Raw genomic sequence first — 18922 nt, 5'->3', positions numbered from 1 at the left:
GAGATGATATTTATAGATGAATGTCTGAGGATAAACCAAAACACTGGCTGACCAGACGACTCCCAGTCTGCAGAAGCATCCAAAGAACAAACTCACAGCTCAGTTTCTAAAGAAGGAAAAAGTGCAAACTGCTACCTGGACAAGGATGCGTCCTGACTTGAATTCGATAAAACGCCTTCCGGGTATTTTGAAGAGAAAAGTAGAGCAAAACAACCCCTGAAGCAAAAAACAGCTGAAAAAAAAAAAAACAGTCTCCGAAGTACAGAGGACTGAGTGTGGAATAAAACATAAAGGTGGAATAGAAATAAAATAAAAATAAATATAAGCTACAGGTCAGAATCTCAGTGATGAAAGGTGCGCTGACTCTGAGTTCCTACTCTGGAGTCTGTTTAAAAAAATCCAAAAAGTACTCTTCAGTTTCACAGCAGTCACTCTGACATGGTGCACTTTACAATCACGTGACACTTAATTTGATCTAACCTGAAGTCCAAACTCACCTCGCCACTGAAGATGTAGTCCAGGATCTGCTTCATGATCGCCATGGAGACGCCCTGCAGCTCGATTCTGTACGTGGACCCGTCTTCTTTAGGAGGGTTGTAGTTCAGCTTGGTCCTAACAGCAAATAACCACGTTAATTAGCACGACAGGGCGCGACAATTAAATATAGACCGACTCGGAGCTGTAACGTTAGTCAAAGTGGACACGCCCGTGTTGCTGTATCACTATAAACAGCAGATACCAAATACATAATTAAATTTGGGTTGCTGAAGCCAAACCGCTAAATTCTCTGACCTGATATAAGGGCTGGCAGCGGCCAGGATGTTTTTCTGCACAGGAAGCTCCTCTCCATCCACCACCAGCAGCGCATCGTGGAAACTCTGCTCCTGCCAGAAGGTGCGAAGGACCCTGAGGAGTTTCTGGGAATGCTGAGGGTCCGAAACCTTCGATCCGGGCTCATTGGATGCAGAGTCGGGCATGTCTGCGCCCGAAAACGTGCTGTCAAGAGAGAACGCCGGGTTTAACCTCTTCAAGAAAAACATCTATACAGCTCATAATCAAACTTGGGGTCACAAAGACAATTTAATGCATGAAGCAAATACAATCTTCAACTGAGCTTTCCAAGAAATCAAAACAAAGCAGCTATTTGTCTAAAAAACTGCTTTAACAGGAGTCAACTGTGCATTTTCAGGCACGTCTGCGCCCTAAAGCATAATGTAAACAGAGCTGAATTCCTTAAAAATATCTCATAATAATGTTCTGTAGCTCAATATCACCTGAAGTTCACAATAAAACACAATCTAAGGTATTTAGTATATTAACAGGGTGCAGTCTTTCATTTAAGTTGCACAAAAAGCCAAAACAAAACACTTATTTGAAGAAAAAAATGTCTTCAACAGAAGGAACAAGTGCATTTTCGGGCATGTCTAAGCATGAATAAAATATTGTCATCAAAGAATATCAAGCTGAAGTTTCAGAAAAAATATCTCCTAATTATATTCTGCAGCTCAATATCAAACTGGATTTCACAATAAAACACAATTAAAAGGCATTAAACAAATTAACAGGGTGCGGTCTTCTAGTCAGCTGGCACAAAAGTCAACATAAAACACTTTTTTGGATAAAAATGGCTTTAACAGATGGGGAAATACCTTTTTTAAGCATGTCTAAGTCTGAAAACATACTGTCAGCAAATTATATCAAACTGAAGTTCCTCAAAAATATCTCTAATTATGTTCTAGAGATTATTATAAAAACTGCAGTCACTTAAAAACACAGTTTAATACATTAAACAAATTAACAGGATGTATTCTTCAATTTGGCTGGCACAAAAGTCAACACAAAAAGCTTATTTGGATTTGAAAAAATGGCTTAACAGGAGAGAACAGTGCCTCTTTGGGCATGTCTAAGCTTGTCAACAGAGAGGCTGAACTTCATTAATAATGCTTCTCAATTATGGCTTACAGCTCATTATTAATCTTGGAGTCAAAATGAAGCATCATTTATTATATCAAACAAATTAATAGGTTAGATTCTTCAATTCGGCCTTAACAAAAGACAACCCAAGATATTTGTTTGGATAAAAAATAGCTTTAACAGGCTACTTCTGTAGCTAGCTAGCCCTCCTCTTGCACAGCGCACATTAGCGGGCTGCCTTCACCAAATGTAAACACAATGACAGTATAAGACACTGCTTGGTGAATCATTTCGGTGACGAATGTTGTGGAAAAACTAGAAAATTCGTGACACGAATGACTTAATTTCCCAAGTGGCTTGTGTCACTGTACCGAGTCGAAACTTCTTAAACTGACAGATTTCTAAATGAAGTTTGGCAAGAGAAGGCTAAGCTAGCAGCAAAACAGCAGACATGTCGGTAAACAACAGTACCTTCGACAAAGACAGCATAACGTCACCATTAATGCTGACAATTCAACAATTAAACAGGTTCCGTTGGCTTCATTTACATGAAAAATAGACTGGAAATGAGGAAAACAACACAGTAACACAGGCTTGAGCCATGCCCTGCATGTTTACAAAGGGTCAAACTAGTTGTGTCACGTTAATAATGTGAACAATTCCTGTTTTTTCGGTGACTTACCTGAAGATTGTGAATTGTCTTTGCTGTTTCTGGGCACAGGGTGTACCTGTCTGCACTCAGGGCAACATGAATCACTCCGGGCGAGAAATGTTGGAAGTGGACGTCAAGGCATGTACTGGGCTGCGTTCAAAGACAAGAAGGCGATGTGGTAAATAAGAAGTCTGGTGTGAATATATAATCACAATTAGACCCCAAATTATTCTTACACACCCTAAAGTTTGGCTCAATAAATTAACTTGACATCAGGTTTCTTTTGGCTGGAAATTACATAAAAAGCGAAAAAAGCGACCAAAAAAACAAAAAAATTAAACTCAGTAAGACATTGAATTTAAACTATTTCTGTATTTTTTTATTTTTGTTTTTAAAAATATATTTTAGAAAATATCTCCAAAAAGATTTATACCGATTTATAAGATTTTTTTTGTGTGTAAAAAACTAAAAATAACCAAGTAATAGTTAAAACTTATTGCCAACATCTCTAACACGCTGTCTTACCCCGTTTTGTTTTTTGTTTATGTTGTTTCCAACCAGAAGAAATATATTGGTTAAATAAAAATATTACTATAAATCGAAGGTTAAATCGCTGATATGAATAATGTATTACTTATACGGGGGATACTAATCTGGATAAATACAAACAAATATATTTATGTACAGTGTTCGTTGTACTTTTGCTGGGTTACCTGAACGCATCACCAGCTAGGCGGAAAGTGTGTACATAAACAGTGTTCCAACAGTTTACTGGCAACCTCTGAATCGACTGAAATTTTAAAAGAGTACATGCTGAACATATGTTCTTCGTTTTGTGGCGATATTTGTTTAGTTTGTGTACAAAAACTAGAGGAAAAAAAGAGGAAAAAGTCTGTATTTACTTGTAGATATTTCAAAATAATTACGAGAAGCGAGCGTTAGAAAGAAACGGAACACGGCCGCTTTTAAATCAACTTCCGCCAAATGCAGAGTGCAGCCGAAGAGTACTTCCGCTGTCAGTAAAAGCTCTCACTAGTTAGTATCGCGTTTTTATACTTTAAATATTGTAAATTATCTAAATAAACCGACTATATTAGTAAACTAATACATATAATTTTGTATCGTATGTTTTTGTGGTGAAACTGGTCTGTACAGGAGTTTAAAATTGAACGATTGCGCTTTTAAATTTGAAAGAAACGGATCTAGTTACTGTTTTTTTCTCGGTAACTTGACTTTGCCGCCGTAACTTTACACCACAGGTGGAAAACACACAGGCTGTCTTTGGATAAACGTTTAATTCTGTTTGTTTTAGCGGGATTTCATAAAGGTAACAACACGGACTTCTCATTTGAGCTTCGCCGTTGTCGTGCTATGCTAGCTAACCCGGAGTTAGCATCGCTGCTGCTAACAGGAGACAGTTAGCTTCTGGTTCTGTTCTAGAGGTTCTGTTCAACACTTCAGGTAAACACTCAGTGCTGCCTGAAACCCACTTCTGTCTTTGTGAAACCTTCAGTCCATGTGGAACAATGCAAAGGATTGATATTGTACTGCTTTTATTTAAAAACAAGTAGACCACATTTAGCCAAGTCCAGATCTAAATCCACTACATGTAGATGGTCAGATCTGGATTAGATTCTCCCTGAGAGGCTGCAGAGTCTTTAAAACCCAGTTCACCAGGTCCAGATCTAAAACCACTATATAGGGACTTGTCAGATCTGCACCAGATTGTCCCTCAGGTGCCAAAAAGTCTTTAAAGCACAATTTATAATCTGTGAATCCTTTATTCTGTTTGATTTTAGTCCTTTTTCCACAAGTAGACCACATTAGACCAGGTCTGTGTCTGGAACAGCTCTATATAGATGGATCAAATATGGGCTAAGTTATGCCACAGAGGCTAAAGCTCAGTTAAAACACAGCTTCTCATTTGTGAAAGTTTTATTGTATTTGTGAAAATCCAGAAAAGGAAGATTTGTGTCCACATTAGACCAAGTTCAGATCTGAAACCACTTTACAAGGACGGGTCAAATCTAGACTAGATTGTTCCTAAGAGGCTAAAGAGTTATTAAAATACAGTTTCTAATTGGTGAAACTTTTATATGTTTGTGAAAATGCCCTAAAAATGAGACTTCTGTGCTTTTTTTGCATGTAGACATTAGACCAGGATTAGATCTAAAGCTAGAATATATAAACCGGTCAAATCTAGACTAGAGGGTCCTACAGAGGCTAAAGAGTCTTTGAAACACAGTTTGTTCTATACGTGAAAACGCAACAAAAGGGAGCTTTGTTTTGTTTGCGACTGGACCACAGTAGACGAGATCCAGACCCACTAAATCCATATACTGACTGGTCACATCTGGACTAGATCGTTCCTGAGAGGCTAAAGATCCCCTAAAATACAGTTTCAAAATGGTAAAACCTTTATTCTGTTCATGAAGATGCAAAAAAGAAAGATTTCATTGCATTTGTTTGTTTGAATTCTTTTGCAACTGGACCACAGTAGACCAGGTCCAGATCAACAACTACTATATATTGACTGGTTAAACTGGGAGTCCATCGTCCTGCAGAGGCTAGAGATAGTTTAAAACCTAAAACCTTCACTCAGTTTGTAAAAATGCCTGAAAATGGAGATTTCTGTGTTGTTTTTGTCACATGTGGACCACATAAGACCAGGTCCAGTTATAAAACCACGACCACTACTCAAATCTGGACGAGGTTGTCCCAGAGAGGCTAAAAACTCTTCAAAGAACAGTTTCTGACTTGTTAAACCTTTATTCTCTTTGATTTCACTGTTTGTTTGTTTGTTTGTTTGTTTGTTTGTTTTGTTTTGGGGTTTTTTGGCTCGTAGACCACATTAGACCAGTTCCAGATCTAAAATCACCAAACATAAGCTGGTCAGATGTGGACTAGATTCCCCCTGAGAGGCTGAAGAGTCTTTAAAAGCTTCTGATCTAAAACCACGACATGCACCAGATTTTCTAATAGAGACTAAATACTCTTTAAAAGACAAGTCAGATTTTATTGGTTGTTTTGTTCTTTAACATCTTTTCCCTTAAATCCTGGATCAGAACATGTAAATTCAGACCCAGCTTCAGTGTGGACTCTAAGTTAAAGTCCTAAGCTGCTGAAGTGTTCTTGCTTTGCTCGTTTTTATTATTATTTATTGTTTTCTAGTGACTACTGGATGTTGTCTTTTCTCCCTCAGTCATGTTGTGATGGAGGAACCACTGACGGACTCTAACTGGAGACGAACAGCCTGATCGTCCCAACATGCCTCGGCCGGCTCGCGGCCGACTGACTCCGTGGATCGAGAGTCTGATCCTGAGCTACAGCGTCCCGGAGGAGGATGACGAGGAGCAGCAGGGTGGCAGGAGCAGCGGCGGCCAGCTGAGGGCTCACGTCATCGGGGTGGGGCAGTTGTCTCTGTCCCAGGCTCAGCCCTGGAGCTCCGAGGGCCCCACCGGGCTGCTCTACCTGTCCGACGGGCAGCTCCAGATCCCGGCCGTCCTCACCGCCGCCGCCTGGGAGCTTCTCCAGGAGCAGGAGGACCGCGAGAGCTTCTCCAGCCTGCTCAACACCACCGTGTGCATCCAGGACTACCGGCTGCTCTTCCACATGGCGCCGGAGCAGACCCGGTGCAGGTTCTTCCTGTCGGTCGGCGAGCTGGCGACGACGGCCGCCGGCCCGCTGAAGGACAACACGCCCTGCTGCACCACGCTGAGCTCGGTCCGGGTGAAGATCTGCCAGACGTGGAGGGCGCTGCTGGGCCGCGAGGAGTCGCAGAGGAGCCAGTGTGGGTTCGAGCTCTCCGAGCTGCTGGGCGAGTGGCGGCACGACTGTCTGCAGGAGCTGCTGCAGGACATCCGGGTCAGACTGAGCCCTAAACCCTCCACCTCGACCCCGCTGGGCCTCCACACCACCGGCTGGGACCTGGACAGAGTCACATATAAGGGGGAGGAGCCTTTCAGCGTCCCCATGAGGTGTCTCCTCATACCGGAGGAGCTTTCAGGTGATGAGCAGCAGATGGATTCCACCCAGAGCTCACCCTTACTGGTGGAGGAGGTGATGGAGGAGTCTCTCTCCAACCCCTGGGACATATTTCCTCCTCTGTGCATCTCCTCTTCTTCGACCTCCCCAGAAGCTACACCACCACCACCACCACCAACCACAGACGCTGCAGCCGTCTCCAGCGAGTCCAGCTTCCTCCCGGCGTACCAGAACCAGCCGAGCGGCTTCGTCTCCACTGCTGCTGCTTCGTCCTCATCCAGTCCTCCAGACGGAGCCTCCACGGGACGCCAGAACCTCCTCGCCGTGGAGCAGGACGGCAACGAAACGGAGGAGAAACCCAGGAAGGCGAAGAGGAAGCGAAGCGATCCGTCGCCCGAAGCTCTGAGCACGCTGGTGGAGGAGGAGCTCAGCACCAGTCCTCCGTCGTGGCTCTTCGACTCTCAGGCCGGAAGCTCCGGAACCGAGGAGGCCAGCGGCAGCAGCAGGATCAGCCCCAAGCGGACCAGAAACACTCCCAGCGTGCACAGCGACAGCTCGCCGTTCTCCTACTCCTACCAGGTGAGCGGACAGAACCTGCAGGATCTCAGCCGGTTCCGAGTGGCGGCGTCGCTGCTGCACTGGGCGGTGAAGTACCTCCTGAGCCCGAATCAGACGGACCAAACTCAGGACGTCGTCTGAGCAGGTTCTGGTTGAGCCGCTCGGTTTTTGGGTTCAGCTTGTTGGACGTTAACGTTTCATCTGCAACCGTTCTGTTGGGTTTGGACCTAAAAAGTTAAATATTTGCTGTTGTGACGCCTTCAGACACGAAGATGTGACGTTTTTGTTCGTCGCACATGAAAGCAAAGTGAATATCTGGATTTTTTGGACAAAACAAGACGTACGCGGTGTTTTTCACACAAAATGATGAATTATTTAACGGAAACAGAGCTGCGTGTTTTCTTGATTAATGAATTAGTCGAACAGAAAATTCATCAGCAGCTAAAACTGATGCAAAAATGTCAAACACTCGATGTTTTGACTCCTCAGATGTGAAGATTTGATGCTTTTCTCTGTCACACGTGATGCAAAACTGAACAAGACGTGATGTTTTTCCCACAAAATGATGCTTCATTCAATGGGAATCGAACAGAGCTGCTGTGTTTTGTCGATTAATCGATTAGTTGACTGACAGAAAACTCATCAGCAGCTAAAACTTGAGCAAACATGTCAAATATTTAATGTTCTGACTCCTCATATACAAACATTTCAAGGTTTCTTTGTCGAACCTGATGCAAAGTTAAAGTTTTCCCCCCAAAACGATGAATCATTTCATGGAAATCTACCAGAGCTTCTGTGTTTCGTTGATTAATTAGTGACAAAAAATTTATAAGCAACCAAAGTAAAAATATTCAACATTTGATGGTTTCAGATTTTAAAAATGAGGATTTGATGCTTTTTTTTTTGTGACGCTTCAGTGAATGTGTTTGGATTTTTCTCTACAAAAAAGAAGTTCTAACTGGCTTTTGGTGGCGTTTTGCAGACAAACTAATGAATTATTGATGAGAAATGTGACAGAGCTGCAGTGTTTCATCGATTCATTGATTATTCAGTCAACAGAAGATCCATCAGCAGCTAAAACCGAAGAAAAAAAAGTCAAATATCTGATGTTGTGACTCCTCAGATGTGAAGATTTGCTGCTTTTCTGTGGTGAACATGACGGTAAAGTGAATATCTCTGGAGTCCTGTGACAAAAACAAAACAAATATTGTTTTCTGTAGTTTAGTAAATTTACAATAAAACAATCGATTGAAGAGAAAATAAAAATCTAATGAGCAGACTAAGTGTTCTGTGCTGTCATGTTGGAAAAAAGTGTTTACAGCAGTTTGCTACCTTTAACTTCTGTCTTTGAGTTTATGAAAAAAAATATTGTTCAGCTTAAACAAAGCAAACAGAAAAACGAGCTCCTGTGTTTTGTAACGTGAACTGAAATCCTCCTTCCTGTGTTTCGTGTGCCGTCGCTGCTCAATTTAAGGTTCGATTATTAAACTCAAAGAGAAAAAACATTAAAGCTGCATCAACATCTGGCTCCTGAAACCTGAAAACTCCAAATTCAAAAGTTAAAATTTGGATTAGAATGATTCAGATTTGGAAATCCCACGTTTTTCTGCCCAGAATTCGGTGATTTATACGAGTTTGTTTGAGCAACGTCGGATTGTTTTGATGCAAACTTCATACGATCAGGGAATCTGGGCTGCAAAGAGCCACAAAAGCAGCACAAAGGGAGTCAAACAAGCAGCACGAGACACTAAAAACGACAACTAAAAGTGAACATTTACAGGAATAAAAGAGAAGCAGTTCCCTGTTTGTCCAGCAGGTGTCAGTAAACACACACATTGCTGTCGTTTAAGACCAGAAATATAAAATAAAACCTGAACAAAGAGGCTGAAACTGGTGCATCCAAGTTATTCTCATGTTGTTTTTGTCTCCATCAGAAAACTTGTTTCTGCAGACGTCTGGTTTGGAAAAGTTTGAAATCAGAAACATCATGTGAACATTCAGGGCTTCAGCAGGTCAGAAGCATCATTTTCAAATCAGACTTAAATTTTTTTATGCATCACTGAGTATTTTCTGTCTTAAAAGACGTCTGGATCTGCTAGATTTCAGAATAAACTTTACAGGAACGAAAAGAAGGAAAAGCTTTTTATCGGGTCGAACGGTGGAAACTGGTTACGTCAGGCTGAAGTGTGAAACCAATCGGATGTGGTGTCGTTTCCACACCGAACACAGACCCAGAGATGCCACGCTGTGAAGTCCAGCCACCACAAAGAGACTAAACAACAACACGACTTCTGCAAACAGCTGTAAAATAATGACAGACACACACAAGCACGACCGGACCGACACAAAACACGAGCAAACAAAGAAAAGGTGGAGGCCGGATACAAGCAGAGAGACCCAGAACGACCAGAAAGACACGAAATAAGTGTAGAAACAACATAAAGCGACAAAACAGGAACAAAGAAAATCAAAATGATCAGAGAGGAATGCAAACCAACAACAAAAAAGACTCAAAATGATGATAAAGTTACACAAACAACCACCAACACACACATAACTGCAAACAAATAGAAGACGACTGTAAAGACACGCAACACGGCCGCAAAGAGACGCGAAATAAAGACTTAAAACAGCCGAAATGAAGAGAAAGAGATGCAAACTGACCAACAAAAAGAGCAAAATGAACACAAATAGATGCAAAATGTCTGTTAAGAGTCACAAAAGAAGCACAACTGGACGCACAGTGACCAGAAAGTAACACAAAACAACCCCAAAGAGAAGCGAAATGTCAAATCTGAGAGGAGGAACGGTTGCAAATTTACCCAGAAAGTAACACAAAACAACCCCAAAGAGAAGCGAAATGTCAAATCTGAGAGGAGGAACGGTTGCAAATTTACCAGAAAGAGTAAAAATTAGTAAAAAGACTCACAAAATGAACACAAATAGATGAAAACTGACTGCAGATGTAACACAAATGTACACAATGAAGCCACTCGGAGATGCAGAATGACCGCAAATACACTCACAACGACCAAAAAGACAAAGAAGTCACTTAAAAAAGACACAAAACAACCACAAAAACAGTCAAAATGATGCAAACATCACAGAAAATAATCATAGAAATGCAAAACAAACAACAATGAACACAAATGCTTGCAAAGAGACGGACAATGAAAACAAATGTAAATGCAAAACCACAACAAACAGGCAAAAAATGACACAAACAAACACAAAACCAACGAAACCAATAGTTTAAACAGCCTCAAAAAGACCCAAATTACTAAAAAGAGACACAAAATAAACACAAATCCACAGAAAACCACTGCACATAAACACAAAGACGCAGAAAAGGGAAAAAAACAAAACACGAAATCAACACAAATAGTTACAAAAGCACGTTGAACAAACAGAAGGTGACGACAAAGAGACACAAAACAAACACAATGATTATAAAGAACCACAAAAAAAGACTCAAAATGACTTTAAAGACACACAAACCAACAGAAAAGTGAAATAATCAGAACGACCAACAAAAAGGAAAATTAACACAAATAGCTGAAAAACACCTCCAAAGAGACACAAAACTACAACAAACGAACACAAAATGACTGTAAAGACGCACAACAAGGCCGCAAGAGACACAAAAGATTAGATTCAACTTTATTTTCATCACACATGTACGAGTACAAAACAACGACATGCAAAAACAAACAGAGAAAATGAGACAAAGAAAATGAAAAAACTACAACAAACAGATTCAAAATGATCACAAAGACTTAAAATGACCAGAAAGCGACAAAATAAGAAGAAAAAGAAACAATTTGTGAATTAAAAGAACTTGTTGAGTGAATTAAAGACACAAAATGAACAAAAATTAATACGAAACTACAGCAAATAGAAAGAAAATGACTGAAGAACGACACAAAACAGCCACATAATAAATAATTAAAGCATGTTTGGTGAATTAAACTCCAGTTTAATTAATTACATCCCCAGTTTGATGAATTAAAAGTAGTTTGATGAATTAAAATTCCAGTTTGTGAATTAAAACTCCTGTTTAATTAATAAAACTACTTCTTGGGGAATTAAAGGTCCAGTTTGCTAAATTTAAACTCAAGTTTAGTGAATTTAAAATCCAGTTTAACAAATTAAAACTCAAGTTTGGTGAATTTAAACTCCTGTTTAATGAATAAAAGTACTTTTTGTGAATAAAAGGTCCAGCTTCCTAAATTTAAACTCAAGTTTGGTGAATTAAAACTCCAGTTTAACAAATTAAACTCAAGTTCAGTGAATTTAAACTCCAGTTTGGTGAATTTAAACTTCAGTTTGATAAATTTAAGCTCCTGCTTGGTGAGTTAGAACTACTGTTTGTTGGATTAAACTCCAGTTTAATGAATTATTGCTCCTTTTGTAGTGATTTATAGCTCTTGATGAATATAAACTCCAGTTTGGTGAATTTAAACTCCAGGCTGGTTAATTCAAACTCCTGTTGAATGAATTAAAACTCCTGTTTAGTGAATTATTGCTCCTTTTCGGCGACTTCAGGCTCCTGAACTTTTGACTGAGTCCAGTTTTAGTGAACTGGAGCAGCAGATAAGTGGGTAACAACACTTGTAACTTACAAACATCACAGCTCATCTGTCTGCTGCAGCTGCTCGTAAATAAACGCATTAATATCCGTAATTAAACGTGTTTTCTGCAGATCGGACAGAAAGAATTTCCTCTGAAGCTCCTGAGCTCGCCCCGGACTTGCCTGTTGGTTTAGTTTAATTTGCTAATGAATCACCGTCTGCTCAGAGAGAAACAGAAAAGAGCGAGTTGTGAGTTTATCCTCAGAAAGCTGCCGTCCTCTAATGTAAGCAGCAGCCAGCTGTGTGCACTTGTAAAGTTGTTATAATCCTCCTCTGACCTATAAACAGGAAAATAGGGAATATAAAGCATCATGCTCACATCTACAAATAATACACAGTCCGTGTTGTCCTTGTAAGGAAATACAGTCGAGCTGCAGCAATTAAAAGTGCTCCCCTCATTTGTTTCACTGCTTTCATGCTCAGCCAGAATGATTTCAAACCGAATATTAACCAGAAAGCTGCACAGATTTACACAACGTTCTTCATTTTCCTCTGAAATCACTCAAAACTTTAGCCGATGAGCAGAAGTTAAAGTTTCAGCTGCTGGTGAGTCAGGACCAAAGTGTCTGGAGGCCCGGATCAGACGCCACAAATACCACTTATGTCACAGCAAGACGCACAAAAGAACGACAAAGAGTGACAAAGTGACCGCAAAGAGACACAAAAAGACCACAAATGAACACAGAGTGGCCACAAAAAGGAGAAAAGTGGTTCCAAAGAGACACACAATAATCACAGGGAGCAACACAATTACAAAAGAGATGCAAAGTGATCATGAAAAAACAACAAAATGACCACAAAGACACACAAAGTGAACACAAAGAGACACAAAATGACTGCAAAGTGACCACACAGTGACACAAAATTATCACAGAGACACAAAGTGAACACAGAGACACAAAACAACCACAAACAGACACAAAGTGAACATAAAGAGACATAAAATGGCAAAAAGAGACACAAAATGACTGCAAAGTGAACACAAAGAGACACAAAATGGCAAAAAGAGACACAAAATTATTGCAAAGTGGCCACACAGTGACACAAAATGACCATGAGAAAAAAAAAATACAACACAAAACGACCACAAAGAGACAAAAAATTAATGCAAAGAGACACAAAGTGAACACAAAGAGATACAAAATAAACAAAAAAAGACACAAAGTGAACAAAAAAAAGACCCAAAATGACAAAAAGAGACAAAAAGTGACCACAAAGAAATGAAAAGACATAAATCAACAACAACAGGGCACAAGATGAACATCAAGAAACACAAAATGACGACACAGACACACAAAATGATCACAAAGAGACTCAAAATTACCACAAAGTGACCGCAGAGAGACACAAAGTGAACACAAACAGACACAAAATGGCAAAAAGAGACACAAACAGACACAAATGAACAAGATGAACATCAAGAAACACAAAATGACAACAGACACACAAAATGACCAGAAAGAGACACAAAATCTTCTGCTTCAAATGTTTATATATTATCTATATGTTAGAATATTTATTATTTTACTTTGGATTATTTCTGGAAGACTTTCAATTAAAGAACAATTTTTAAAAACGTGAAAATTCAGACGTGTGAACTTTTTAGTGTGTAAACTAATAATAATAATAATAATAATAATAATAATAATAATGATGATGATGGTGGTGGTGGTCGTCGGTCCGCGGGTTGTGTGGTTGTGTGTCCGTGCAGCAGCAGCAGCAGCAGCAGCAGGACTGAACGCACAACTTCTCGTCTGTGTTTGGAGGCGCTGCCGCGGACATGTTTGCTTGTTCTCTCTGTGTGAGCGTCAGCGGTGGACGCGATATTTCAAACAGCACATCACAGCGTTTATGTATTGGCTGCCCGGAAATTTTTCCAAATAAACACAGCTTGATTCGACCTGGGTGGGCAGACTTATCAAGCGACTAATTCTATAAACAGATGAGGGAATAAGACGGAGCCTGATTGGCTGCGGGCCGGAGGAGGGGAGCGCGAGGGAGTCTGAGCGCAATGAAATTTTAATTAATGTGGGTGGGCTGAGAACAGCGAACACTGTTTATGATGGACAATTTATTTCCCAGTGCAAAGTCAACATAACACAGCAAACGTACAACAATTATTAACATTTTTCTGGGGCCCTCATGAGGCTGCGGGATCAGTCAGCGGAGGAGAGGAGCTCCGGGAGCAGCCGCAGCCTTCCCCGGGACACAGCGCAGCTTCCCCGGCGTCATGACTCTCTACCACGGCCGCCTGCCGGCTCTCGGAGTGGCATCCTCGGCGCTGAGCCTCTCCGGACCCCCGCTCATCTACCTGTACGGAGGGGACAGCGGAGGCGTGGTGCCCGCCGCCCTGAGCTTCGTCCCGGCCCGTCAGGAGCCTCCGCAGAAGCCTCCGTACAGCTACATCGCGCTCATCGCCATGGCCATCAAGAGCGCACCGGAGCAGCGCGCCACGCTCAGCGGCATCTACCAGTTCATCATGGACCGGTTCCCCTTCTACCACGACAACAAGCAGGGCTGGCAGAACTCCATCCGGCACAACTTGTCCCTGAACGACTGCTTCATCAAGGTGCCCCGAGAGAAGGGCCGCCCGGGCAAAGGCAGCTACTGGACGCTGGACACCAAGTGTCTGGACATGTTTGAAAACGGCAACTACCGCCGCAGGAAGAGGAAGGCGAAGAGCCAGCAGGAGGCTCTGGACTCTAAAGCCGCCGGACACAAGCGCATGAAGGGCCCGGGGCCGCCCAGGGACCCTCACTCCTCCGGGAAGCCTCAGACGGGTTCCAGGATCTCAGAGGCTCCAGCTGTGGAGGACGCGAAGACTCAGCCGGACACCAAACCTGTTCTAGTGGAGTTTAACCAGCTGGAGCAACCGCAGAATCCTCCCACGCAGAGGCTGAAGGTTTTCCCCAGCCAGGACACTGCTGCGTCCGCCGGGAGGAGGCCAGAGGCCTCGCAGCCGGAGCCCTGTGCCGCTCCGAGGCACCCTCCACTGTGGCTGGACGGTGCGCATCTGCCCGGAGCGTCCGTCCACCGGGAGCCGGAGGAGAGACGGTCCGCGTTCACCGGGAGGGACAGAGGTCCGCTCTGCGCCGTCAGCTGCGCAGGAAACACAAACCTGGTCGCACCTGCGCAGGACAGGCCGAAAGGAAACGTTCCGAGCCGGGATAAATCCAAAGCGTTCAGCATCGAGAGCATCTTATCCAGGAGCGAAGACGAAATGCGCAGCAGCGTCCTCGGTCTGTCAGCGGAGGCACAGAGTCCGGGGTTCAGCTCCTCCGTGGTTCTCGGTGCTCGGCAGCATCAGCTCTACCAGATGGGATTCCCGTTCTGCTCCTACCTGTCGCTCACCTGCCCGGACAAAGTGCTGCATTTTAAATGAGACTTTCACGGGTTTTACGCGCCGATGCGTAAAAGTCTCTCATTAGCTTTTTATGAGACTCTGTGTTTGTTGGCTGTTTTCAGGATCTCTGCCATCTTCATCATCTACAATTCAGACAGTGAATAAGAGCAGCGGGGGGCGTTTAGGTCCAGCTTTACGCATGCGTAATTGTCAGGTTTGTGGTTGTATTCACCATTTTTCCCTTTTCTCCTCAAAACAGGTTAAACGCTTTCACTGTCTGCTGCCTGGATCTTTTTATTTACTTCAGTAATTGTGTCTTTTGTAAATACTAAACATCTAATCAATTACCAGACTAGATTTACCAGAAAAAAATAAATAAAACAAGATGATTCTTCAGAGGAAACTGAATTTAGACTTCTGTTAAAAATGTAAAAACAAAACAAGCCACTGGTTTCATCCTGAGCACCAGGACTTTATTCCACTCTTTTCAGTGACTGTGAGCAACAAGGGAGGCGGTTAAACCCATCTTTACGCATGCGTAATTGTCGGGTTTGTGGTTACATTCACCACTTTTTGTTTGCGCCTCAAAATGTTTTTTTTTTTTTTTGAGTGACGAAATCAATCTCCTCGGCAAAAACTTTCAGATGTAAGAAGCCAAACGAAAAACAGTCTGTAATAATCCGCTTAATTTGCCTGAAAAGAAAATATTGTGATTCTCCAGAGGAAACGATATTTGGACTTTTACTGCAAGTGGGAAAAAAAAATAAAAAACCACACTGGTTTCATCTCACAGTGAGAACGAGCAACAAGTGGGACGTTTTAATCCATCTTTACGCATGCGTAATTGTCAGGTTTGTGGCTGTATTCACCTTTTTTAAAAAAAAAATTTAAACTTTGTTTCTCAAAACAGGTTAAAGCGTGTTTTTTTTTTCTTTTTTTTACACTAACTGTCTGCTGGCTTTTTGTTCTTTACTTCAGTGATTTGATCACTTTCATGCTTCCAGTAATGTCTGTCTTGTAAATGTTGTATCCAAGCAGCCAAACAATAAACCGTCTAATTCACTTAACTTGCCTGAAAAAATACAACCAGAGCAAACTGCAATCGGACTTTTGTTAAAAATAAATAAACTGGTTTCATCCCGAGAACCAGCACTTTAGTCCAATGATTTCACGTTGACTATAAGCGACAAAAAGGGGCGTTTAAGTCCATCTTTACGCATGCGTAATTGTCAGGTTTGTGGTTATATTCACCATTTCCTTCCCTTTGCTCCTCAGAGTGTCTGGCTGCGCAAAATTCATTGCTTAACACAACAAAAAAGAAAAAAAAAAGTCCATCTGTGAATATGTAGGAAAAGTTCACGTTTACAGTATTTCTTGATTCATTCATGATGAGATTAAAAGTCTTGAATGTCATGAGTGTGCAGATGCCAAAAACAAGACGTTCAGTGCTTATTATTGTAACCAGAATCTGCTCTGTGTTCCTGCTCTGCTCCGGATCTGGATTCATTCATTTTTGCTGCAAAATAAAGTTTAGTTTGGTAACAAAAAGCCCTCGTGACTTATTTAAAACCACAAATACAAGTATTACCATCGCTGCACCGAGGCTCCACATGTATCCGCGTGTTTGTTTTTAGGTTCCTTGGAAGCCAACAGGGTTCAGTGAGGATCAGAAAGCTTCAGCTGCATCAGAGATTTAATGAACAAGAATATTTATACAAGGGATCAGAAAGAAATAGAAGAAATCCAGGATGGGTTTATGGGCATCAACAGATTTATAGCAAAGTATCATCATTAAAATATCAAGAAAAAACAGAAATATGTCCTGAAATTCTGACACCTTCTGTCATCTCATTATGATCTGAACTGTTAAAAAGCAGCGACCACGTTCTAAAAAGTAATTAAAGCAGGTTGCTCGACAAAAAAAGTCAAATTTGCAAATTTATTTAAAACCCTTAAAGTTCCAAACATTATATTTATGACATAACGTTGAATCAACTTAACATTGTGGGTAATTTGAACTTTCATTTAATTAAATTGGTTTGATAATTACATTTTTCTTCACTTTCAATTTAGGATTTCAAGTCCTCTTGAATTTTAGAAACTTTTTTTTAAAAAATGCCAACTTATGTTCATATTTGTGATAACTACAGACACAAAACTTCAAAAAGTAATCGTAAATAATGTGAAAATTCCACATAAAACAGCATTTAAATGGCAGTTACTTCAGTGTAGATTGTTGCATGTAATTTAATTAAAAGTTATCTTAACTCAAAGATATTTATTTTTTGTTGTTTTTAAGCGGGAACATTATTTTGATGATGTAATAATATTAAATCAACTTAACACTGTGTGTAATTTAAACTCAAATTTCTGCATTAGTTCAATTAAAACTCAGCTCTGGTTGAGGTAATTTAATTTAATTGGCTCAATAACTGAATTTTTCTTTCAGGATTTTAAGTCTTCTTGAATTTTAGAAACTTAATTTTTCAAAAAATATGCCAACTTATGATCATATTTATGATAATTATATACGCAAACTTCAAAAAATAGTCGTAAATAATGTGAAAATGCTAATTAAAACAACATTTAATAAGTAATAAACTTAAAAACTTACAACTAAAAGTAATAAGTGCTATGATACCTTTAAATATAGAAAAAAAAAGCAAATGTTTACTTCAGTGTAGTTTGTTAGTTGAAGTTTTCAATAAAAGTTGTCACAACTCAAAAATATAGATTATCTTTTGTTGTTTCTGAGCAGAAACATTATTTTTATGACATAATAATATTAAATCAGCTAAACACTGTGTGTGATTTAAAGTCAAATTTCTGCAAAAGTTCAAGTGGAGGTAATTTAATTTAATTGGCTCCATAATCAGTGGCGGCTGGTGAAATGACCTTTAACTTTAAATCAGAAATGAGAATATGAACATCAGGCACAACTATTTTCCACATGTTCTATCTTTGGAGGATATTCTCGTCATAATCTAATTTAACATTATTAAGTCTGACCAGAACTACATTTCTAAACCATTCATCAAACTTTTATCAATATTTACAGGATCTGAACAAACACAAAACACATAAATAATTTAAATTATTTATATAAAACCAACACACCATTCAGGGCTCCACACTAACTCTATCACTGGTAGCACCAGTACGACCCACTTTCTCATTTTGTTGCACCTCCCACCTGGTCAAAGGCAGAACATTTATGTATTGATGGACTCTATGATTCACTGATGTTCCCTGAACGCCCCACACAGCAGACTGGGAGCTGCTGTTGGTCTCTGTGGTGCTCTGACAGGTGTGTGACCAGAACTGACGTTAAAAACAATAAACTAGGACGTTCTAATTTGTCTGAGGTTAAACCGGGTTACATGAATTCTACACTCGCTCTTCTCTCTGAGCAGATGAACAGTGATGCAGGTGCGCTCTGTGTTTCATGAGAACGCCTCATTTTTAGGCGTCAATGCTGCAGTAAAAGTTGTAGTTTCCACCTGTGAGGTTAACAGCAGCTTCCTGTGCCGGTTACAGAGACACTCATACAGCTCCACGGTCATCAGGCTCAGCAGCTCTCATCCTCTAAAACAAGCCACCAGTCTGGAGCTGTTTCAAACTGTGGCTCTTCTCTCTTTCTGCTCTGCAAACTTCTCCATGACTTCTCAGTTGAAGTCCGTCATGTGTGTGAGCAGCCTTCTGTCCTCTGGCAGCAGCTCCATGCGTTCAAGCGTCACTACAGCAGCAGAGGAGCTGAAAGGCCGCGACGGCGTCACAAAGAACGTCAAAGGACAGTTTGATGTCCAACCACAGGAGGCAAAAGCTAATAAAGACAAAGTT

At 40.9% G+C, this 18922-nt stretch overlaps 3 protein-coding genes across 3 annotated transcripts in view; 2 read left to right on the top strand and 1 right to left on the bottom strand.

The window, feature by feature from the left end:
* gan (gigaxonin) overlaps positions 1 to 2691 on the bottom strand; it is a 16369-nt gene extending 13678 nt beyond the window's left edge. The window contains exons 1-3 of the mRNA XM_008298604.1: positions 2597 to 2691; positions 793 to 996; positions 498 to 612 (exon numbers count right to left, since the gene is read on the bottom strand). Of these exons, the coding sequence (XP_008296826.1) occupies positions 498 to 612; positions 793 to 977 (300 nt within the window). The 5' untranslated portion in view covers positions 978 to 996; positions 2597 to 2691. The remainder of the gene's footprint in view (positions 1 to 497; positions 613 to 792; positions 997 to 2596) is intronic.
* Positions 2692 to 5833: 3142 nt separating this feature from the next.
* Positions 5834 to 8962, top strand: acd (ACD shelterin complex subunit and telomerase recruitment factor). The gene has a single exon (XM_008298609.1). The coding sequence runs from the start codon at positions 5834 to 5836 to the stop codon at positions 7247 to 7249; it is 1416 nt and encodes a 471-aa protein (XP_008296831.1). The 3' UTR covers positions 7250 to 8962.
* A 5007-nt stretch (positions 8963 to 13969) lies between these two features.
* On the top strand, positions 13970 to 15121 carry foxl1 (forkhead box L1). Its single transcript, XM_008298608.1, has one exon. It carries the CDS (start codon positions 13970 to 13972, stop codon positions 15119 to 15121), a length of 1152 nt encoding a protein of 383 aa, XP_008296830.1.
* The last annotated feature ends 3801 nt before the right edge of the window (positions 15122 to 18922 follow it).

The sequence above is a fragment of the Stegastes partitus genome, unplaced genomic scaffold (assembly GCF_000690725.1).
Source record: "Stegastes partitus isolate 25-593 unplaced genomic scaffold, Stegastes_partitus-1.0.2 Scaffold1331, whole genome shotgun sequence".
In the NCBI taxonomy this organism is placed as follows: Eukaryota; Metazoa; Chordata; class Actinopteri; family Pomacentridae; genus Stegastes; species Stegastes partitus.
Note: the sequence above shows the minus strand (reverse complement) of the source record. Positions and strands in the feature narration are given on the sequence as shown.

Excerpts from the sequence above, each read along its gene's own strand:
- acd (XM_008298609.1), top strand. The coding sequence starts at position 5,834 with ATGCCTCGGCCGGCTCGCGGCCGACTGACTCCGTGGATCGAGAGTCTG.
- foxl1 (XM_008298608.1), top strand. The coding sequence starts at position 13,970 with ATGACTCTCTACCACGGCCGCCTGCCGGCTCTCGGAGTGGCATCCTCG.